Below are 24,886 nucleotides of genomic sequence, written 5' to 3' on the forward strand. Positions count from 1 at the left end.
ACAAATGCGCACTCGACAAAAGCGCGCCGACGAAACCATGGTGAGAAAACTGCGAGGTCAAAATCGCGCCGATGAATGCGCGCAGAAGCGTGCCAACAACAGCGCGCCAACAAAAGTGCACCTTCAACAAACAGCTAATAATAACCTAATAATCCTAACCCTAACCCTAACCCAAACCCTAACCCTAACCCTAACCCTGAACCTAACCCTAACCCTAACCCTAACCCTAACCCTAACCCTAACCCTAACCCTAACCCTAACCCTAACCCTAACCCTTACCTTAACTTAAATTGCGCTTTTGTGGGCGCGGTTTTATCGGCGCATTGTTGTGGGCGCGTTTATGATGTCACGGTTTTCTCACTGCGGTTTTGTCGGTGCGCTTTTGTCGTGCGCGCATTTGTCAGGTCACATGTCTGCTCATGTGAACATGGATTCTTTCACTGGATTTTTGTGGATTCTCCTTTCATCCTGCTTTTCTCTCCCTTCTTTCCACACCTCTTTAACATGAACAAATTCCATCCAGAAAAGACCTCTTGTCACAGATTGTCTTTCACTTGGTTGGTGTTTCTGTATGTGTGCCTGTCTATCTATGCAATGATAGTATATATGGTGTATCCTTCTTTCTACCTCTAATGGCGCAATTACTAGCCTCTGATTATTATTATATTAGAGTTGTACTCTTCAATTGTTCATTATGAAGCCTCTGTTTTTATAAAGCTGTTGGGCCTAATTTTGGTCTCAATTACACCAGAGTAAAAATCCAGTGGGGTCATAGGGTCACCTGGGGGAAACAATAAAGTAGATGAGAGGCAAATCAAGGTAATTGAACACAAAGCTGAAAGCCTAATGGTTACTTGGCTGAAGCATCTATGTAGTTGCCATAATAGGATAAACAGTGCTGTTGAGAGGGAAAGCTAGTAGCATCTCATTCTTCTGGACTCTGGAGAAAGAAAGTAGCATTTCATAATATGGATCTTCTGCCCATGGTGATAAGTTCACCACTGGAAGACCTTAAAGGCCTGGTTAGAGTCAGGTTGTCATATATATTGTCAAAAACCAAAAGTTGTACATGGCGGTTCAAGCTTTCTATTTATACTGTACAGTACAGAGGTGGGTTCCTACCAGTTCGCACCAGTTCGGTAGAACCAGTTTGTCAAATTTACCGAACCGGTTAGAGAGGTTCCACCAGAAAGCAGGCCACACCTACAGAAGAGGTTCCAAAAATTTTTGAAACCCACCACTGACACACACACACATACAGAGAGACTCACACAGAGAGAGAATGAGAAAGAAAAAGAAAGGAAGAAAGAAAAAAAGAAAAAAGAAAAAAGAAAGAAAAAGTGAGAGAGAGATGAAAGAAAAAAAGGAAAAAGAAAGAGAGATGAAAGAAAAAAAGGAAAAAGGAAGGAGAGAGAAAGAAGGAAATAAATAAATAAATAAATAAATAAAACACATGGCCAGCAAGCCACTCCCACCAGGTCACATGGCCGCCAAGCCACTCCCACAAAGGAGGCCACACCCACAGAGTAGGTTCGAAAATTTTTTGAAACCCACCACTGGTACAGTAGTAGTAATATCAACCATAAAATGTATATATTGCTAGAACTCTTGTGTCTGTAACCTTAAACTGAGTGAAACATCTCTAAATACCTTTTACAAATGTTACAAGTAGATTACAAGCTCTGCCATTGTTGAAAACATTGAGGAATCTGATAAGGAAATATCTCTGAAACTATAACCCAAGGGGCCATGGATTGTCTACTAATAATTAAAAGCAAGATCTGAAAATTGCAGTAATTGGTACTAGAACCTGTTCAGAGTCAGATATGAAACTACTTTGAAACACGAAATACCACAAAAGGGTTTGAAGCTCTGAGTAAACATTCTTTTGTCTTGTGCCACTAAAATGCCAAAGCATCAAGAAATGCCACAGTTAATGAGAGTACCATTCTCAATCACTACTCAACTACCTCAGTTTTGAAGAAAGAAATGCAGAATAAGGCATAGTTATAGGGCTTAAGTGTCAACACATGGAAAAAGTCAGCATCCAAGTGCTTGTTTATAGGTCCTTCCTTCCTTTAGAAATTGTCATAGAGCAGGATACTCAAGATTCAGTAATCTTGGATTCAGTCCCAATGGGATAGAGAGATATTACATATTGCAAACATGGGAATTACTAGTTGGATTATATACATTATATTAAATGCAACACTTAGTGTTAGGGCTTCTTTGAAGATGTTGAGAAAAAAAATAAAGCTAGACATTTTGTTTACTTAGTTGCAGGTTTTATCTTAAACAACTATGATGCCTAAAAAACTGTTCTGGCCAATAATCATTTGTTCAGTGTCATGAACAAATGATTTTGTTATGATGTCTCTGAACAATGGGGTATTACAACTCGTCATCAAAGTTGCAGCTTTTGCAACATCCCCAGAGACATTTGATCTGATGCAGTGGTGGGATTCAAATAATTTAACAACCGGTTCTCTGCCCTAATGACCAGCTAGATAGGTGGAGCTTGGTAGTCATGTGACTGGGTGGGTGTGGAAAATTCAACGTCACTCACGTAGATGGGCTTCGCCTTAGCTGTTACATAATAAGGGTTAACAGAAAAGGCAGTTTCTGTAAGCAGGGCAACAAAGATTAGGCTAGAAACAACACCAGAATATTTCCTTCCTTATAGGATTACTCTGTAAAGTGGAAAAAAACAAAATGAGATTTCTTCCAACAACCGGTTCTCCGAACTGCTTAGAAAATTAATAACCGTCTAGCTGAGATGGCTAAAATATCGGCATATCTTAAAGACCATTCAAATGAGAGATATAAACGAGACTGGAAAAAATGGATTGACTATATACAAAACAAATACGGGACTAAGAAATTACAGATAGCCTATGTTTAAGATTAGGAATAATCTAAACTGCTTAAAGTTAGTGCAACAGGAAGAAGCTGAGTTTAATGCAGAGACGTTATTAACTTCTTTTTTTATTTCCTTTGTCTTAATATATTTTAGACTGCATTTGTTAAAAACCTATACCGTGTACGGGCTCTGGGAAGTCGGGGGGGGGAGGGAGGTGGGGTGTTAGGGGGGAGGGGGGAGGGGGGATATATAGTATGTGTTAGATTTTATAGTAACGCGATTGCACTTGTATACTGTTGCTCTTTAATTTCACTGTAAAAATAGGACAAGCTGAATATATTAATAGACAGTAGAAATACACCGAAGGGAGGAGTAGAGGGATAGAAGAAAGAGGGCTAGAGAGGGTGGGAGAGAGGACTGGAGGGAGGGTGAGAAGGAAGGGAGGGAGTGTACCGGGAGAGAGGTGTGGTAGAGGGGGAGGGGAAGTAGGGTAGAGGGGAATGTTGGAGGGAAGATGGAAAGTTGGAGGGGGGGGCGAAAGAAAGGGTGTATGGAGGGTTGAAGAGGTACATTGGATTTGTATTTTGGGGGGTATTGTTGACAAGAGGAATGGATGTGTTTATTGTTTAATATTATATGGCCCCGGTTATACACAGTATATATGTGACTGTACGAAATGAAAATGGAAAAATAAAAACACATTTACTAAAAAAAAAAAGAAGAAGAAAATTAATAACCGGTTCTCCCAGATAGGTGCGAGCTGGCTGAATCCCACCACTGATCTGATGTCACACGTTTCTCCCACTCCCTGCATCCATACATTTAATGCATTGTAAATTTTCTCTTTCATTGCTAGATCAATTCAAATTCCTACTGTGCCATTGCTGAGTTAAAGCAGCATAAGCATTTCAGAAAACAAGGTATTCATTATGGACTGAGTTGACCAAATGGGTTTCCCACCAATTTAGTCAGATTGATGATCTGTGTATTCCCATGATAAAGCTTCATCCTAAAAGAGTCTCTGTTCTTTTATGAATTATGGCAATTTACTACTTTCCAGATATTTTGGATTATATTTCCCAAAATCATTTACCATTGGCTATGCCACCCAGCACTAAGTTAATTCAAGATATCAAAAGGACACAAGCTTCTCCACTCCTGCATTATGGATGAAGCTGTGTAAAACATTTGTCGCATGTAATCCAATAGTATCTGCTCAACTAGCAAGAGTTCTCCAAAAGAGAAGCCCTTCCCGGTTCTACTAGCTTAGATTATTTTAAAGAAAACTATGTAAGGAACTTTAATTTTGATACCTTCTGCCTGTTAGGCAAGGGTTCTATTGTTGGCATCCAGTTTCCTTGTATGTAGGAAGGTGGTATTTAAAAGATATCCTAGTTTTATGAGCTGCTGCAACAATTATTTTTTAAAGCCTGGTATAATTTCTTCAGCTCTCATTCTATTACATCAACTAGAACGAGAGCCGAAGAAATTCATCAGTAACATTCAACTACTATTCTTTAAAAAACATACATAGGTTAATCCAGTGCCAATTTGGTATATTGGTTAAGACATTAGGCTTGAAACCGGGAGACCATGAGTTCTAGTCCTGTGTTGTAACATAAGTGTAGGCATGCATAGCTATGCTGGAACACATATACAACAGCAGTAATGATTAACCATACCATAAGGTCAGTAATACAAACTGCTGACTCTGCAGTATTAAGTAGGGGTCAGAAGTTTGCATGCTGACTCTGTAGTATTAAGTAGGGGTCAAAAGTTTGCATGCTAGTAAAAGATTTATTTGCTGACTATGGGCATTCTCTAGGTTCAGAGGTCTACATGGAAGTGAATGAGTTACCATATACCATAGACTTGTACAACCATGATTGGTCCACATAGAACTTGCAACTCCACCCTTTCTTTGTGTATGCTCAATAAAAGAGTCATCCAGACTATGCTCTGGATCGTCTCATCCTGAGAAAGACCTGTTTCCGAGTCTTCCTTCATCATTGGCCTCATGGGCGACCCGCGGAGAAATCACAGTCCTGCTTTAGGCATAAAACCATTTTAGTGACTTTGGTCAGTCATTCTCTCTCAGCTCTAGGATGAAGGCAATTGGCAAATAACTTGCAAAGTATTGTCAAGAAAAGTAAAGGGACTTGTCCTGGTAGTTGTCATGAATCAAAATTGACTTGAAGATGAACATGCATACACACACATACACACAAACTCCATATCAGGGTAATTTCAAAATCCTTTGTTGAATCAGTTTTCTACCAGATAAGTCACAAGAGATTAATGTGATTTGGAAATCCAAGGATTGCTTCAGATCTTTCTAACTTTTATCTACCTTAAAGCTACATAAATCATGTTGCTGTTGTTGTTTCATTTCTTAATTCTATAAACCTGCTTCCTTTTGGGAAGGTAAAGTCCTAAAAGAGATTTTTATATATAAGGCTTATCCTCCAAATAATATTTCATACTATAACATAACATTTTATTTTTTAAAAAAATCTTTGTTATGGTTCAGTTTCAACATTACCTATATGCCATGTAAAAATAAATAAGCAAGTCTATTAAGGTGACCATCCTTTAGTTTACAAATAATAGTTGTGAATGCAGTTTGGCTGAGATGCTAATCTGGGGAAGAAATAAGCTTATTTTTTTTGTTTTATCAAGATCAAGAGACCAATTCACAGGGCAGTGAAGATAAACAAATCTCTTGACTATTACAATAAATTTAGTTGCTAGGCAGTAACACTAGATACGTTTCTTGAACATATTCAGATGTGTAACAGATATGCACAAACCACAACTGGTACACTAGGTATGATATTTCAGTAGATGGCTATCAGTAAGTGTTATATCTTATGATTCTTGATGAATGTATTTTATTTTATTTTATTTTATTTTTTATGTACAATGAGAGCTTAAAGACAAATTCCTTGTGTGTCCAATCACACTTGGCCAACAAAGAATTCTATTCTATTCTATTCTATTCTATTCTATTCTATTCACAAGAAATAACATCAGATATTTGGGGATTGTTTCAGGGGTGAAATCCTCCCAGTTCGGCCAAACCGGTAGGGACAATTGTCCTTGCTTCTGTGAACTGGTAGTGAAAAAACGCTTCCGAGGATCAAAATGCTTTAAAAATCTTTTAAAAAATAGCTTCCGATGATCATGTGGCTTAGCTGTGAGCCGCGCAATCATCAGAAGCTTTCCTCCCACTTTTTAAAGCATTTTTCCTTGCCTGTTCTAGTGAACTGGCAGGGGGAAAAATGCTTTAAAAGGCTTTTTAAAAAGCTTCCAACAATCGCGCAGCTCACAGCTGAGCCACACGATCGTCGGAAACTATTATTTTTTTTATTTTTAAAGCATTTTCCCCTGCCAGTTTGCCTGAATCATCAAGGAAAAAATGCTTTAAAAATCTAAAACAAAAATAGCTTCCGACGATCATGTGGCTCACAGCTGAGCCACCTGATCGTCGGAAGCTATTTTTGTTTTAGATTTTTAAAGCATTTTTTCCCTGATGGTTTGCCTGAACCTGCAGACTAAAAATGCTTTAAAAAGCTTTTAAAAAATAGCTGAAAGTGAAAAAAATGTTGGCCACGCCCACCCAATCATATGACACACACCCCCATCAAACCACACCCACAGAACTTGTGGGGGGGAAATTAGATTTCACCACTGGATTGGTTCATGATAAAGTTATCCTCAAATACAATCTAAGGTCCCCCAAATCTCTTAGAAATTAGAGTTTCTGAAACTGATGGGAAAACTGGATTCTTCTTTCATTGTAGGCTGAGGTGTGGTGAACCTAATGCTGCTGCATAAGCACAGCATCACTATTCTGATAAGCCGAGGTGGCGCAGTGGTTAAATGCAGCACTGCAGGCTACTTCAGCTGACTGCAGTTCTGCAGTTCGGCTGTTCAAATCTCACCGGCTCAGGGTTGACTCAGCCTTCCATCCTTCCAAGGTGGGTAAAATGAGGACCCGGATTGTTGTTGGGGGGCAATATGCTGACTCTGTAAACTGCTTAGAGAGAGCTGAAAGCCCTATGAAGCGGTATATAAGTCTAACTGCTATCGCTATTGCTATAATCAATTTCTGTATTTTATATATATACAGTACTGTGCAAGTTTTAGGCAGGCGTGAAAAAATGCTGTAAACAAAGAATGCTTTCAGACATATAAATAATGATTGTTTATTTTAGTCAATTTTCAAAATGCAAAGTGAGCGAACAAAAGAAAAATCTAAATCAAATCAAAATTTGGTGTGAGCACCTTTTGCCTTCAAACCAGCAATTCTCATAGGTACACTTGCGCAAATCAGGGATTTTGCAGGATTATAATCAAGTGAATGATCAACCAATTATACCAAACAGGTGCTAATGATCATCAATGTCACACGTAGGTTGAAAATCAGTCATGAACTGAAACAGAAACAGCTGTGTAGGAGGTATAAAACTGGGTGAGGAACAACCAAACTCTGCTACCAAGGTGAGGTTGTGAAAGACAGTTTCATGTCATGGCAAGATTGAGAACACAATAAGACACGAGGTAGTTATACTGCATCAACAAGGTCTCTCCCAGACAAAGATTTCAAAGCAGACTGGGGTTTCAAGTTGTGTTGTTCAAGCTCTTTTGAAGAAGCACAAAGAAATGGGCAACGTTGAGGATCGTAGACGCAGTGGTCGGCCAAGAAAACTTAGTGCAGCAGATGAAAGACACAACAAGCTTATTACCCTTCGAAATCGGAAGATGTCCAGCAGTGCCATCAGCTCAGAACTGGCAGAAACCAGTGGGACCCAGGTACACCCATTTACTGGCCAGAAGTGGTCTTCGTGGAAGAGTTGCAACCCAAAAGCTATACCTCCGACATGGGAACAAGGCCAAGAGACTTGATTGATTGATTGATTGATTCCATTTATATGCCGCCCTTTTCCCCAAAGGGGACTCAGGGCGGCTCACAATTCAATCAGGGAAGGGGGTACAGACAGGGGGATAAGAAAAAAGACAAGACATAAGAATATAAAATTTAAAAACACACAACAACCATACCATTCGAGAAGGGGGGCAAAAACTCTTTAGCCCCAGGCCTGTCGGAACAGCCAGGTTTTAAGGGCTTTGCGGAAGGCCTGGACGGTGGTGAGGGTTCGAATCTCCACGGGGAGCTCGTTCCAGAGGGTCGGAGCAGCCACAGAGAAGGCTCTCCTCCGTGTAGTCGCCAGTCGGCATTGGTCGGTGGATGGAATTCGGAGGAGGCCTAATCTGTGGGATCTAATCGGTCTATTGGAGGTAATTGGCAGCAGGTGGTCTCTCAAGTACCCAGGTCCAATACCATGAAGTCAGACTAAAGAAAACATAGGAACTGGTGTGCAGAAAAATGGCAGCAGGTGCTCTGGACTGATGACTCAAAATTTGAAATATTTGGCTGTAGCAAAAGGCACTTTGTTCGTTGAAGGGCTGGAGAGTTGTACAATAATGAGTATCTGCAGGCAACAGTGAAGCACGGTGGAGGTTCCTTGAACGTTTGGGGCTGCATTTCTGCAAATGGAGTTGGAAATTTGGTCAGGATTAATGTTGCTCTCAATGCTGAGAAACACAAGCAGATACTTATCCATCATGCAATACCATCAGGGAGGCGTACGAATGGCCCCAAATTTATTCTGCAGCAGGACAACGACTCCGAGCATACAGCCAAAGTCATTAAGAACTATCTTCAGGGTAAAGAAGAACAAGAAGTACTGGAAGTGATGGTATCGCCCCCACATAGCCCTGTTGTCAACATCATCGAGTGTGTCTGGGATTACATGAAGAGACAGAAGGATGTGAGAAAGCCTACATCCACAGAAGATCTGTGGTTACTTCTCCAAGATGTTTGGAACAACCTACCAGCCGAGTTCCTTCAAACATTGTCTGCAAGTGTACCTAGAAGAATTGCTGCTGTTTTGAAGGCAAAGGGGGGTGACACCAAATATTGATTTTAGATTTTTCTTTCGTTCGCTCACTTTGCGTTTTGAAAATTGACAAAAATAAACAATCACTATTTATATTTCTGAATATTTTGGCCCAGGGACATACTTTCTTGGGTTTTTTTTGGGGGGGGGGATCTATGGGATATTATTGCTAATTAGTGATACTTTTTGAACATCACTTAAAAATGCTGCCCTTTTTCTTCCAATAGGAGTTTCAAGAGATTCAGACAGGACTTGAGTGAATTTTGGGACACAGACAACTAGATAAGGCTGGAATATTTCCTAGTGTTAAGTGAGGAATAGGAAACTCTAATGTATGATAAGTTCTTGTCAAGATCATGTTCTACAAGATATCTTTGGATACCAAAGATGTTTTGCTGAATGTGGCCCTCAAGGCCATCATGAAATACGGAGAGATACTATATCTGTTTCCAAGTTCTTCATCAGTTTTCCTTTCATGGCTCTTAACAATCCATTTTAAAAGTGCTTACTGCAATAGGCTTCTTAACACCATGGAGAACACTACCATTCTCGTAAAAATCAAAAGCATCACCTGCCTGGTGATAAACGTAAGGCCACCTTAATCAACCCTAGCTGAGAACTGAATGTGTACCATTAATCTAATGATGAAAGCTGGGAGAGTTTTAACAATTTATATGCCTCACTATAGCTCCCAGGGAGTGATATTGCAAGTGTTTTTCCCTTCATTTAATGAATCCCGATTCAAACAGGAAAGCACTTTCTTGAGGTAATTAGTTGGTCAGCAGTCAGTCCTTTATACTCTCTGTGATGAAAAAGACATGGAGATATGGGGAATCTGAATTCGATAGGAAAATGTATGTACTGAGCCGAGGTGGTGCAGTGGGTAGAGTGCAGTACTGCAGGCCACTTCAACTGACTGTTATCTGCAGTTCAGCGGTTCAAATCTCACCAGCTCAGGGTTGACTCAGCCTTCCATTTCTGGCTACTAGCTTCAGTTTTAGAATGCCATGACAAGAAATCAAGCTGAGGTGGCGCAGTGGTTAGAGTGCAGTACTGCAGGCTACTTCAGCTGACTGCAGTTCTGCAGTTCGGCTGTTCAAATCTCACCGGCTCAGGGTTGACTCAGCCTTCCATCCTTCCGAGGTGGGTAAAATGAGGACCCGGATTGTTGTTGGGGGCAATATGCTGACTCTGTAAACCGCTTAGAGAGGGCTGAAAGCCCTATGAAGGGGTATATAAGTCTAACTGCTATTGCTATTGCTAATAGAGCGATTGGCTCTAAGCACCAGAATATACAATGAATAGTCCTCACTTACCAACTCCCTCACTTAGCAACTTTGAAGATACATGTGTATTAAAAAAAAGCTGTGTTACCAAACCTCACATTGCAGTGTCCCATGGTTATGCAATTGCTCTTTGCATGCTTCCCAACTGGCTTGCAACAAGCAGAATTAATTGAAAACATAGTTGTACCTTGTGGTGACATGTTTCACTTAGCGACCATAGCTTAATGATCTAATGGGAGGTGATTCTGTAAGTCTGTGTGGGAAGTTATCATCCAGCCCTCTCCCAGAAAAATGAAATATCTTAGGAAATATTGAAAAGGCAGAATATTTCTCTGGATGTGAAAAGAAACATGTTTTAAAAGACAGAATAGTTGCCTGTAGCTTTCTGCCCATCCCCAGCTAATGGGCCATTAAGATGGCCAGGCTAGCCCACTTTACATAATAAAGACTTCTCCTCACTGCAGCTGTAGGGGGAAGGGATATTACTCAACTGACCACAAGGCAACTGAGAACTCATCACAGCCTAGAGAGTAGCCCCCTGCATGGCACCATGGGAGTCTGATAACCAGTCAGAATACATTTCTTACACAGGAACAGGAAACAGAGAGGTGGGACTAAACAGGGTATAAAAAGCCTAGCAAGCCCCTCCCTCAGCCCTTCTCTTCTTCTTCACCAACATTGAAACATGTGATCACCTTTTCTGCTCAGGGCTCAAGCCATGTGGCCCTGTCCAACAATAAACCATCTTTCCAAGCAGCCTCCATGTCTCCAGTGTCTTTTCCCCCACTTGGAGCTGAACCCAGGACATTTCTTTCAACATCTGTCAACTGAGAAACACAGAGCCCTGATTTGGATCATGCCACTATGTAGGGAGAGGGGGTGGGGGTAATACTACTCTTTTCGTGTAGTAGTCCCTTTCTTTAAAAAGAATCCCCTTTTTCTAAAATGTAGTTTAGGAGAGAGAAAAACAAGAAGGAAGCTTCCTTTGGCCCTAATGGAGACATTTGTTTTAAAACTCTGTTCCTGCACAGAGAAGGTAAATTAAAAACAAAACAAAGGGGCTGAGGGAAGAGTTTACACTTTCCCTTCTTTATGCACATCCAGATTGGATCACCATGTGCTTACAATTAACTAAAATAGCCTCCAAAACTAGAGCAGGATGACAAGCAAGGACTCTTTTATCACCTAGTTTGGCTGTAAAATGATTGACAGGAGCTGCGTACAGTCCAGGGTCATCCAGTTAATTGGGAGACTTGCTACAGATTTCAGTGGATACACAGTATGTATATCTGGCAATTAGGGCTTTATTCACTATGGCAAGTAACTCTACACTAAAGTTGTAAACTCTTAGGTTGCACTGTCAGTTTGTTTCATTTGAAATAGCAAACATTTGCTGTCAGGCTATTTAAAATCTAACAAACAGATGTTGTTTTTGTTATGTGTTCCTTTAGGGGTATGATCTCACATGCTTGAGCAAACAGGTTCTAAGCCAAAAAAGAAAAGTCACCTGACATTTTTAGGGAAATATGTTTTACTTAAGTTTTTATGGGAATTGCCCAAGTATACAAAAAAAAAGCAGGACTTACCCAAATCATGCAGGGCACAAATAATTCCCCAATGCCTTTTTAAAAAGTTTTTAAAAATCCAAATATCTATTTAGATCCAGAAACAGAAATATTGTTTTGAGTTTTATTTCCAGCTTAAAATATGAAGCTTTGAGCATCACAGGAACTCTTTATGTGCTTTAAAAAAAAACACTAGCAATGTTTGCATTTAAAAAACCTGATATATGGAGAGAAATTTAAAAGAAGGAAAGAAGACAGACTCCTATGTGGGGTGTGCCTAGAGTTATAATTGTTGAAAGAAATGTCCTTCTGGGTTCAGCTCCAAGTGGGGAAGAAGACACTGGAGACATGGAGGCTGCTTGGAAAGATGGTTTATTGTTGGACAGGGCCACATGGCTTGAGTCCTGAACAGAAAAGGGGATCACATGTTTCAATGTTGATTTTTTAGATTTAGATTTTTAGATTTTAGATTTTATTTATTATTTATAGGCCGCCCTTTTCCCTGAGGGGACTCAGGGCGGCTTACAATTCATGGGAGGGGAAGTGTAAGACAAAACATAAGACAATACGTGAGTGAAAAAAATAAAACGATAAAACACAACTTTCATTCAGCATTCGGGTGGGGCAGATTAGAATCTTTATCCCCAGGCCTGGCGGGATAGCCAGATCTTAAGGGCTGTGCGGAAGGTCTGGACGGTGGTGAGGGTGCGAATCTCCACGGGGAGATCGTTCCAAAGGGTCGGAGCTGCAACTGAGAAGGCTCTCCTCCGCGTAGTCGCCAGTCGGCACTGACTGGCGGATGGGACTCGGAGGAGGCCTAATCTGTGCGATCTAATTGGTCGAAGGGAAGTAATTGGCAGGAGGCGGTCTCTCAAGTACTCAGATCCACTACCATGGAGGGCTTTATGGATGGTAAGTAGCACCTTGAAGCGCACCCGGAGATCAACAGGTAGTCAGCGCAGCTCGCGGAGGATTGGTGTTATGTGGGCGAACCGCGGTGCGCCCACAATCACTTGCGCGGCCGCATTCTGGACTAGCTGAAGTCGCCGGATGCTCTTCAAGGGCAGCCCCATGTAGAGCACGTTGCAGTATTCCAGCCTAGAGGCCAATGTTGATGGAGAAGAAGAGAAGAAGGGCTGAGGAAGGGGCTTGCGAGGCTTTTTATACCCTGTTTAGTCCCACCTCTCTGTTTCCTGTTCCTGTGTAAGAAATGTATTCTGACTGGTTGTCAGACTCCCATGGTGCCATGCAGGGGGCTACTCTCTAGGCTGTGATGAGTCCAGGTATAGATGAGTTCTCAGATGCCACGTGGAGAGTTGAGTAATATCCCTTCCCCCTACAGCTGCAGTGAGGAGAAGTCTTTATTATGTAAAGTGGGCTGGCCTGGCCATCTTAATGGCCCATTAGCTGGGGATGGGCAGAAAGCTATAGGCAACTATTCTGTCTTTTAAAATGTTTCTTTTCATATCCAGAGAAATATTCTGCCTTTTCAATATTTCCTAGGATATTTCATTTTTCTGGGAGAGGGCTGGATGATAACTTCCCACAGTTATAAAAGAAGAAAGGGGCAATTTTGCTTCCTTGATACGTTACTCAGGCCACAGTGAAGAAGTCGTAATTATATGATACATCCAGACAGGTCAAAAATTTCAGTTCTTTTTTCTTGTTTGGGGTTCTTTTGCTTATTACTGCACTGTTCTAGATTTGTTAAGTATGCCCTAAAATCAAGTTACCAGATTTCCTTTTGTTTTCCAGGAGGGGAAAAAGGAGGGGAGGGGGAATTACGTATTTGTTTATGGAACAAATTTTTGTTATCTCGGAAGAGCTCTTAGAGCACAGAAAGAAAGTTCAGAAGCCAAATGTGATATTATGATTATGGTTAATATTAATTTATGATTATGACCAACTTCCTAATTTTCTAACATCTACAATACTGTAAAGCCTGCCAAATTGTCTCAAAATGTACTAGATGAATGTTAATAAATAACTAAGCATTAGGAAGAACTCTAACAATGGATCATTTTGATAGGTACCAAACAAGTCATTGATAAATCAACCTGATTACCAAAGATAATTTCAACAAGTGAAGAGCTTTAGATCAGCACTTCCCAGTCAGTTGTCTCAAAATGTTATAGGACTTCTTTTGAATTTTCTTTCTATGAAGTGTGGGAAGTTACCATCCAGCCCTCTCCCAGAAAAACGAAATATCCTAGGAAATATTGAAAAGGCAGAATATTTCTCTGGATGTAAAAAGAAAGAAACATGTTTTAAAAGACAAAATAGTTGCCTGTAGCTTCCTGCCCATCCCCACTGTTAATGGGCCATTAAGATGGCCAAGCTAGTCCACTTTACATAATGAAGGCTTTATCAGCAGCTACAGGAAAGCATGATAATATTGGCTCTTTACTCAACTGACCACATGGCATCTGAGAACTCATCCATACCTGGATTCAAAACACAGCCTAGAGAGTAGCCCCTGCATGGCCCCATGGGAATCTAACAACCAATCAGAATACATTTCTTACACAGGAACAGGAAACAGAGAGGTGGGACTGAACAGGTTATAAAAAGCCTAGCAAGCCCCTCCCTAGGCCCTTCTCTTCTTCTCCACCAACATTGAAGCATGTGATCACCTTTTCTGTTCAGGGCTCAAGCCATGTGGCCCTGTCCACCAATAAACCATCTTTCCAAGCAGCCTCCATGTCTCCAGTGTCTTTTTCCCCACTTGGAGCTGAACCCAGAAGGACATTTCTTTCATCAGAAGATTAGAAATTCTGGAAACAGAAGCATATCTGGAGTACACCAGGCGGAGGACAACTGCTTTAGATAAACATTGGCTTGTATTGGGCTAAATTCAATGTTATTTGGTTGAGGAAAGAGCTCTAAGAGGTTCCAGCCAGAGGTCCTTCTTCCACGTGTGCGCTCAAAATGTCAAGAATTCAGCAGAAAATCTGTGTATGCTGCTCTCAATTATCTTTCATTACTGTTATTTGTGATTTTCACTCCATAATTCCTGAAAGAACACAGAAAGAAACAATAGCACCAATAGAAACAAAATTAAAATTACCTAAAATGGTTGATATATATATATATTATCTTTTTTTTCAGGAAAAAGTTTTTCCATCCAGACATGTAAACCTGCAAACTGCACGAGTAAAAAGTTCAACTGCCTTACTTCCAAATAAATATTTTAAAACATAGGAGATAGAGGTATTATTACATATAGCCATATTGTCAGTAATGATTCTCATGGCTATTCTTTTTTGTTTCTTTTTAACTGTTACTTTTACAATCTAAATTGGGATCTTATATTTAAAATTCTGGACTTTGGGGAGAATTGTATCCAAGGAGCTAAAGTTGTTTACATGTCACAGCAAGCAAAAATTGTTAATAACACCGATTTAATCAATTCATGTGAAATCCAAAAGGGTGAGACAAGGCTGACCCTTGTCTGCCTTGTTGTTTATTTTGGAAGTTTTGAAGAGATAACAGGCAAGATGAGAAAATAACAGGTGTAAATATCAAGAAGGAAGTGTATAAATTGAGGGAAATTGCCTCAGTTTGGTTTGATTATATTCTTGGAAGACCTCAACAATAATATAGAATATTTGATCAGGAAATTAAATGAGTTTGGGGTTTTAGCAAATTTTAAAATACACAAACAGAAAACAACACTTACTAAGAATATGACCCCACAGGACTGTGATTTAGTTTTAGTTTTAAGATTGAGAAAAAGGTGAAATATTTGGGGGTCCTATTGACAAATGTAAATACAAAACTGTTTCAAAATAACTTATGCGTCTCTCTGAAGTGGTATTAAAAAAAGACTTATCAAGATGGATAAACTGCATTTATCACTATTAGGTAAAATGTCTGTAATTAAGATGAGCGTCTTACCAAAGATACACTTTTTGATTCAGACATTACCAATATTTGCAACTGATACTCAATTTAAACAATGGCATTATTGCTAAGTTTATATGGTAAGGGAAAAACCCAAGCATTGAAGTATTGCAAAATGCCAAGGAAAGAGGTGGCTTGGCTTTACCAGACTTGAAATTATATTTTGATACTTGTTTGGTCTGGCTAAAACAGTGGGTGAACCTCCAGAATAAGAGGCTACTTGATTTATAGGGTCATGAATTAAGATTTGGATGGCAGAGTTATCTGTGATAAGGTTAAAGCAAAGTGAGAATGCAATTCATATTCTAATACAGAAGATACTGTAGTGAATACTAAGATAAAATCAGAAATTTCCTTTTGTTTTAATGGGAAAAAAGTGGAACTTTGATGTTATATATGTTGACGCCGACAAAAATTAATTTATGCACAGAAATGGAAGGATATGTCGATTCCCACAATAGATGAATGACTGCAAAAGTTGATGGAGTTAGCAGATGTGGCTAAATTGACTGTTATGATAAAAGAAAAAAGTTTCTATTAGGAAACCACTTCTGGACTTTCTGCTTGAGGTGGAAAAAATGAAACTTTGATTTTCAGTTTTACCGATTAGATAAGATTTGTTGGTATAGAAATGGCTACTTTATGCTGCCATGTAAAAGTAAAAAGTTGAGGCTTGATGTTACTATCTTATTTTACTACACCAAAGATCAATGCCTTTTCTTTCTTTTTCCCTTCTTTTCTGCACCCTCTTCTATTTTTTCTATTTTGTTTTTGTAGTTTTGCATTTTATACCACAAACTAATAAAAAAAAACATAAAAGAACCATTACTTTTATTTATCTACGTTCAAATTGTTCACTCCCCAAAATCTAGATCAAGCAATGAGAAAAAGAATGCTGAAATAAATTGACAAAAAATGAATTTGGTTTTGAAATGTTACCTTTATGGGTGGCTTTTATTAATGGTTTATTCAGAAATATGGAGGGGAAAAGTATCGTGAGAATGAAATATCAGGATGCTCTGCATGGAGGAAACTCATAGGTAATCCAACCAGGAACCATTCACAGTAATTTGCTCCTCAGAACAATGAAAACTGAAATTTATTTAAATGCAGGGAATGTCAGTGAAATTCAGACTTTTGGTCCAAGTTGCCTGGAGCCTAGCAATTATCACTCCCAGGGCAAAATGAAAAGGCAACATGAAAGCCTGGGTGAGAATGTAATGACCATGGAGGTTCTTTTTATTTCATAAGGGAAAGAAAATCTGCTTAATCAGACACGGCTGAGAAAGAGGAGTTGTAGCTATGGATGCAGCTCCAGTTGCAGTTGGGCATCCAGTTGCACCTTAGGTAGTGCTAGTAGTAGCACTATCATCTTAAACAGCTGCTTGGAGAAAAAGAAAGTGGACTTATTCTATCAATACATCAAAGGACTGGAACCATTTGGGTAATTTTGACATATTTTATCCTTAAAAGTCACAGCTCACATCAAAGGCCTGGGATTCAGGCACTGTGCTCAAAAATTGAAGCAGCGAGACAAGTATTGGCTATACTGACTGGCCAGATGGGAGCTCCTAAGGGCATCAGGCTGTTTGTCTTGGCATACAACTTTGGGGTCAACCATTAAGCTAGAATTCAGATTTTGAATCTTCCACAATGCTATTCAAGTTTCCCGCAAGGCAATCCTACTCCATGATGATTTTACTTTAGCAACAGGGCATAAGCATTTTGCTGTTGTTTTCTTCAAGGTTTTATTTTTAATTCCCCCAATTTAGTTTATATCCCATGGGATTTTTAGTGGTCTCTCATCAAAGTACTAACCAACATGTTTAGTTGGTTACCAACCAACTTTCCTGAGATCAGTCAAATTTAGCTGAATTCTGCCACTTATATACGCTACTACATAAATCATTTTCTCTTATATTTCTTTATTATCTCTTGCACAATGATGCCCTTGCTAGATAGGGTTTCTTTTCTTTTCCCCCCCTGAGATTATGATTACTCGCATATATAACCATTTATTGTTATGGTACTAATTTGGTCTGGTTAAGGAGCTGTGCTCCAGTTTAGCAATACAGGAGTGTTTGTCTATCTCCAAATTAGAACTAATTTTGCTAAAACCAATAGTTGCATATATATGTGTGTGTGTGTGTGTGTGTGTGTTATATTTGTGCTGATAAATAAATAAAGGGAGACTAGTATAGATCTATTTCAAGCTATTTAGCTCTCATCAGCTAGCCATACCCTTGCTGGGAATCGAACCTGATGAGAGCTAAATAGCTTGAAATAGATCTATACTAGTCTCCCTTTATTTATTTATCAGCACAAATATAACAAATGTAACAAAAAGGCAACATTAAAAAATATTGGGTTTCTGTCTGGATGGTCTCTTGTGACGAGCCGAAGGACAGAGAATGGAAGTGTGACCTTCCTCCCATATTTGGGCATACCAGGGGTTGTGACTTTAAATGTTTTTTTTATTTGTGCTGATAAATAAAGGGAGACTAGTATAGATCTATTTCAAGCTATTTAGCTCTCATCAGCTAGCCATACCCTTACTGGGATTTGAACCTGGGCTATATTACATACTAGGCAAACTTCTTAGCCATTAGGCCACAGGCTCTTATCCGTTATCAGTGAAGCCAGGGTGAAAGGTATCTATTAGATTTTTACATAGATTAGATAGATAGATAGATAGATAGATAGATAGATAGATAGATAGATAGATAGATAGATAGATAGAATTTGCACATGACATGCTTTAATGGAATCAGTATTTTAATGCAGTGGCATTGATCTTGGTTAACCTTGAAGAATCAGCCAAATCTTGAGGGGAGGGTCTAACTTCACTTCCCTTACAGCTCTTGAGCCTTTCATGTTTCCACCCATGTGAGTATGGATGGGCAACAGTAATATATCCAATACTGCTGGAGATGAATATTTGACAGGCTGCTTCTCAAAGCACCACTAAGTCCCCCCCCCCACTGTTTTCTTTCCACTTGCTGACAGCCTTTGACTTGTCAGAATTCACCGAGAAGCTATTTCTTCCATTCAACTGCTATTTCCAGACACTCCGTATCCAGTGACTGATGCGCTCTTGCCACATGGTGGAGCTTTGGGTGTAAGTGTGTTCCCTTGGTGGATTAACTCAGTCTCCCTGTACGGGAAGCCACAGAAAGTGAAAGAAAGGGCGACTAAGGCCCAAATGTTATAAGCATGTAACAATTCTTCCTCTGTCCAATACGGAGGAAACTTTTTTTTTTTAAAAAAAAATTAGAACGATCTGAATGGATGCAAACGCACGCGCTAAAGACAACAAACTTTACAGCGAGATGATTTTGAGCAGGACCGCGAATTTACTGGAATGGCTTTTAAAGCTGGCAAATCGTACCCAAGGGCAGGCCAATTTCTGCCTCTTTCATGCCTTCGCCCCTTTTCCCGCCCCGCAAATATTCCCCGAGCCCTGAACTCCCGCGAGGTTCAGCTTTTTACTTGATCACCGCAATTGCTGCCTAAACACTCGCTAATGGGCTTTCTGCTTTCATTTCCTTGAAAGCGCGGTTTCTCTCTCTCTCTCCTACGATGCCAGATTAAACTGCTAAACTGTCTGGTTGGAAAGGAGAAGGAACCCCGCCTGGCTCGCCTGCAAGTTCCGAGCTGTTACATCGCCGTTCGTGCAAACGAGCAAATTGATGCCATCACTTGGGTTGAAGCGGCCACCGAATCTAAAGGTGCGCGGGGGTCTTTGTGTGTAGGGGGGGGGGGAAATAGATAAATGTAATTCGTTTGTTTCTTGCTTTCTTGGATGAGGGCCGCCCCCGCCCCCCTCCGTCTCTCTAATAGGCTTTTTTCTTCTTCTTTTACTTCGAAGACCTGATGCAGCTGCGTCTGCCAACCGCTTCTTCCAGGCCGTCAGGACTAATTGATCGCCGGTCGCTTGTCCGGGTTGCTTCCTGCGAGCACGCGCGCCCGCTCGCGCTAATGCAGTCAAAAGGAGCGAGAGCCGCTGCATGGCGCAGGCTGGAAGGGCCGCAAGGTTTCTCCGCTCGCTGCCACGGGGCCTGGCGAGCGCCCGAAAGAGAGGAGAACGGGCGCAACTGGGAGGGTTTAAAGGCAAGGGCGACTTCCGCGGGGAAGCGGAGCAGCGGCGCGGGCGGCAAGGTTCGCCGAATGTTTGCCCGTGGGGAGCAATCGGGGCCGTCGGCCAAAGGCGTCGAGGTTTAAGGCAGAAAGAAATTAGGCAGCGAGGATTCACACGTTTCGTTCCTCTCCCGCATCGCCCTCGGTTCCGGGAAAAAGGCAAATAGGATTCCCCTTCTCCATTCTTGCCGACGCCTCTTTTTCCTCTGGCTGGTTTTCTCCCCCGCTTTTGACCATACCAAAAAGCCGTCAAAACTAAATTATTCTGTCGTCTTCTTCGTCTTTTTTCTCAATAAATATGTACATTTCCCACAGCAGGATACACGCGTTTTTGAGAGTCAAAAACACCGGCCTTGCATGCAGCCCGGTCCGGACGGGTGGGAGGAAAGACGGGGGATCCCGCGTGGTGACACTCCGGCCGTCGACTTGAGGTAGACCTGGCCAGGGTGTGGCTCCAAGCCCTGGAACCGAACCAGGGAGGACGGCACTCCTGGTGAATTGGCGCGGACGGCGCCTGCGGCAGTGCTCCACGCCCCCAGCGGCCGATAGTTCGTTCTTCGGGAGAGCGGATGAAATTGTTGGCCGTTGCTCTCTCTCTCCTCTGGTTTCTCTTCTCACTCCTCCATCTTTTCTTCTTCCCTTCCCACTTCCACAGCCTCGACGAGTAAACGGCGCTCCTTGGGTCGTCGCGACGAACTTTCAAACCTCGGGCGGAGAAGCCCCCGCGCTTCAGCTTGGGTGTTGCCAGCCGCGAAACGCGCTGCAGCCCAGTTTTCTGCCCCGTCACTTATGGAAAGAAACATACTCGCGAAGACTTTCAGGCGCCTCGAACAACCGTGCAAACGGGGCCTTAGCGTCTTCCACGACTCTTCCCTCGCCCCTCCCTCCGTCCGTGCGTACGGGTCTCATTTACGGATCGTTACCTCCGCCGCCTGTGGCAAATACAGCCGCCGCCGCCGCTTCTTCTTCGCGCACATGCACAACACACGCTTCACTCATTCAGACACACACAGACAGACATAGGCGCGCGCGCGCGCTCGCGGACCTCCAGCGCTCGCACATGCGTAGTGACCGCGCTTCAACTTTCACACGCCTGTGGTGCGCCTGGCTGGGACCTCGGCTCAATGAGCGGCGCGTCTCTGCGCTCTCAGTCTACGGGAGGGCTTGGGAAAGCGGGCGGCGGCGGCGGGGCGGACGCCGCGCCGCGAAAGCGCCTCCGCCCTGGAAGGATGCAAGGTTTTAGAGGGGCCGCCGACGAAGCACCGCGCCTTAGATCCAGCTGGCGGCTCTTCCCGGGCAGGGGACGAGGAGAGCGAGGGGGTTCCTTCGTGCAGAAGACGTCGCCCAGTCCGAGATCCCCGACGCCCGCGTCTTTGCTGCGAATCAATTCATCCGTCTGGGGAAGGAAGCGGCTTCTCCCACTCACCCGCCGCTTGCAGGCTGAGCCCCAGCAACTCACGGGGCGGGGTAGGGTGTTGCCGCCCCCGAGCTTCCCCGGTGCGCCTCCCAGAGAGAGGACCCAGCCGAGCCAACGTTAGCATCAGCATCTCTCGTTCCAGCTGCTGCTGCTGCTTTTGCTGCTGCTGCCGCCGCCACCCTGCCTCCCTCCCCCCCCTCCTTCTCAGGGACCTGCATCCCGCTCGTCCAATCAGGGCCGGCTCTGCCTGCGCCACGTGACCCCGGCGGGCTGAGAGGACCTGCTGCTTTCCCAACGCCAGAGGGATGCGGGCGGCAGAGCAGGAGAGGAGGCAGCAGCGGCGGCGGCGGCGGCTTGGCTGCGAAGCGCCTTGACGCTCTTTTCTCCAGCTCAGCCCAGCCCGACCCCTTATGGCAGCGGCTGCTTCAGCCTCCTGGCTCTCCTCCTCCTTCTTGGCCCCCCTTGCTCCTGCCACTCCCCGGGCTGGGCTAGGCCCCTGGATATCTCTGCCGAAACTCTCAGGATCCTCTTCCTCTTCACCATGCTAGGACTTGGGTGCTGCTGCTTCCTAGCTTGCTGTTGGCTGGGGCCCCCGGGATGCTAAGCCGCCCCCGACGCCTCTTTCTGCCCGCCTGTCCGAGACCGACCTGCTTTGGGAAGCTTCCCTCTCGCGACCGCTCTAGAGTTGACTCCAGAAGTCATGGTGTTGTGGGAATCTTCCGCAGCTCGCCAGTGCAGCAGCTGGACACTTTGCGATTGCTTTTGCTGGTTGCTTCTGCCGGTGACGCTGCTCATCGTCGCCCGGCCGGACAAACTTGCAGCCTTCCCTACCTCCTTAAGTGACTGCCAAACGCCGACCGGCTGGAATTGCTCCGGTAAGCTTGGGCGGGAACGTGGGGCAGAAACGGAGCCTCTCCCTTTGCAAGCAGAGGTATCCCCCCCTTTTTTTCCCCCGGACGGGCGAAAGAGGAAGAGGGGTTTCGAGGGGTGGGATGGATGCGCTTCTTGAAAAGCGGCCCACCGCGGGGCTGTTTGGAAATGCCCCGGGAACCCGGGAGACAAACTAACGAGCTGCTTCGTGTTCTTCTTCTTTTCTTGCTACTTCCATCCCGCCTTGAATTGCCTCTGTTCGAGATTGACTTTGGATGTTGAAGCTGGCAAGGCTTGTGCTGTCTGAATGCAAACTGACCTGCCGGCAAAGGGTGGATCTTGTCAAATGATTCTTAGGACGCTTGCCCGTTCTTCAAAGTTAGAGCAAGCAAGCAAGAAATAAAAAGCAGCATTTAAAAGGGACGGTCTTTTGACTTGCTTATCAGGAACTAGCAAGTCCAGAAAGCTCATTTCCACCTGCCTTGTGGCTTTGGGCATTTTCCCGGGGATTTTTAGTTCTTTGGGATGACCCCGAGTTCTTTCCTTCCCACCCTCTTCCTCTTTCTCTCTTAACTTTAAAACATGAGGTGCTTTCTGGAAAGGAGTTAAATTGGAGGAAAGACTTTATTCCCAAGAAGAAAAGCAATGTGTTGGGTCCAAAGCTGCCTACTGTTTCTGAAAGCTGCCATTAAGCAGGCTTCCTTTGCTTGATTTCTCTGGTCAGTTTCATTCCTGCTCAAAGTGGTTTTCCAGGCACCCTCCAAATGAAACACACTAATTGAATAAGGAAGAGGCAGAACCAGAGAGTTATTATTACCTCTCCCTATCAGTTGTCTTTTCCGATGATCAGGCTCATCCCTAAAAGGTTAATTGTCCTTCTGTCTGGAATGTGAACAGCTGTGCTATCATGCTTCCCACAGGAGCTTGACTTCCAAATGTTTCTGGAAGTGTTTTACCTTCCAGTGAAAATCTCTATATTCCTTATGTAAGGACCCATTTACAACGGCATCATGCACTGTGAGAAAAATGGCAAGCCACTAGGAAAATGCAGCTTCTCTCTCTCCTCCCCGCCCCCCCCATAAAAAGTGTTAAACTCTGAATCTGAAGCAAAAGCAGATCTTTTCTCTCTGTGTACAGAAGGTGGGGACAATACTTGCTGAACACATTGTTTGGTCAGCACTGCAGTTTCCTCATTTTTATTGGCTTCATTTGATTAAGTCAAAGAAACCCAAAGCTTCATATCTCCGTCATTTTGCAGCATCTGTAGGATTTAGCCTGGTGGGTATTGTTCTGTCATGTTAAAAGTATTCCCCAAACTACTTCAGATACATTACAGGAACGGCATGGTTTGGTGGAGGCTGTGCCTCCACTACCTAAGATATTCAGAGCAATGTTGCCTCTGCCCTAGAGGTAATGTTTTCATTTTTAAAACCTAGCCGAACTCCACAACCTTAGAACATAAGGATCATGTGAATGCTAGATTCGGAGCCTGAAAAATGGCTGTTTTGTTTAATCCCTTGCTACACACCCTCAGAAATAGGATGGCAACTAGCTGAGCTCTGACAACTGACTGGGCATTTGTGAGCTGACTCTCTAGCCAGATCTGTTAACCTGCCTATCAGAACTGGAGGAAAGGCTTTTTCGGCAGCTCTTAGCAAAATCTGCTCCCTCCCTCCTATTAACCTGGAGGTGATCAGTCTTCATTGGAACCAGGCAGCCTATCACAAAAACCATGCAGCTGGTTTATCTTTATTACTAGAGCAGCGTTGAAGAAATTCCCATTTTAGACTTAGGGACAGGAAAGCTGTTAGGAGGGGCAGGAAATGTGTTGCTTTACAAGCACAAATGCTTGGTTTTTGAGAAACCAGAATCTCCTCCCAGAGAAAAAGGTGAGGTGGCAGCAGCAAGGTGAGTATGCCGGAATAGCAAAACTCCTTTGGAGAGAAAGGATGCTGGACAAAGTGCGTATGAGAAAATAGCATATGCTTCTTCCACAAGGACTGTTGTGCTAGGTGCTTTAAAAAAAGGGCAATTGCCTTATTCCCCTTCCTTTGCCAGACTGAAGCTGACAGCATTTTTCTCTTCTGTTTGAGGTTACGATGACAGAGAAAATGATCTCTTTCTCTGTGACACCAATACTTGCAAATTTGACGGGGAGTGCTTAAGGATTGGTGATACCGTGACTTGCGTCTGTCAGTTCAAGGTAAGAAGATTGATCTCTCGTTCAGTAATTCACTAATGAGAATACAAATCAGGAATCTTGCTTTACAAGCCATCACTCTCTCTGCATGGAAAAAAGTCAGGGAGAAAGGCTGGTTTGCAAGGTTAAAGAGCTGGCCGGATGGCCAACTGGTGTCAAGAAGATAGACTATCTGGGAAAATGAAGATGTTGTTCCTCCAATGCTTCCTTAGAGTTAGATGCTTGTGGGGGATGTAAGCTTGAACTGGGGTGGCCTTTATAAAATCAGTTGCTCTGCTCATTCTCCATTCTCCTGATCAGGCAGATCTTCAGTTAAAGATTGAGCAGGCCATATACTGATATGATGGGTTGAGAAGGTCTGTATGAATATCAGCTCAAATATTGGGAAGAAGGTTGTTCTATTCCTCCCAAGAGAGAAGCGTATCTTGGTTGGCTGGACTCGGTTGTCAATTCCAAATCCAAGAGAGTATAAATATCACTTGGATCGGTTTCTACTGATTTTAAGGGTGGAGTCCACATTGTCGGAAACAAAACTTCCTATGTGTTAATAAACCTGAAGGTGTCAATCTGGGAAGGCGAAGGCAAAGCTATTCTTAGTTAAGTGAAATGTAGGAACTGGTGCTGCGTTAAACTGGCACTTAGAAGTAAACATTACTTGGAAATAAGTCCCATTGATTTCAGCAAG

At 42.8% G+C, this 24,886-nt stretch overlaps 1 protein-coding gene across 1 annotated transcript in view; it reads left to right on the forward strand.

Moving 5' to 3' along the window:
* Positions 1-21,457: 21,457 nt before the first annotated feature.
* TMEFF2 (transmembrane protein with EGF like and two follistatin like domains 2) overlaps positions 21,458-24,886 on the forward strand; it is a 325,649-nt gene continuing 322,220 nt past the window's right edge. Inside the window, exons 1-2 of the mRNA XM_032225080.1 lie at positions 21,458-22,006; positions 24,095-24,204. Of these exons, the coding sequence (XP_032080971.1) occupies positions 21,832-22,006; positions 24,095-24,204 (285 nt within the window). The 5' untranslated portion in view covers positions 21,458-21,831. The remainder of the gene's footprint in view (positions 22,007-24,094; positions 24,205-24,886) is intronic.

The sequence above is a fragment of the Thamnophis elegans genome, chromosome 1 (genome assembly GCF_009769535.1).
Source record: "Thamnophis elegans isolate rThaEle1 chromosome 1, rThaEle1.pri, whole genome shotgun sequence".
NCBI lineage: Eukaryota > Metazoa > Chordata > Lepidosauria > Squamata > Colubridae > Thamnophis > Thamnophis elegans.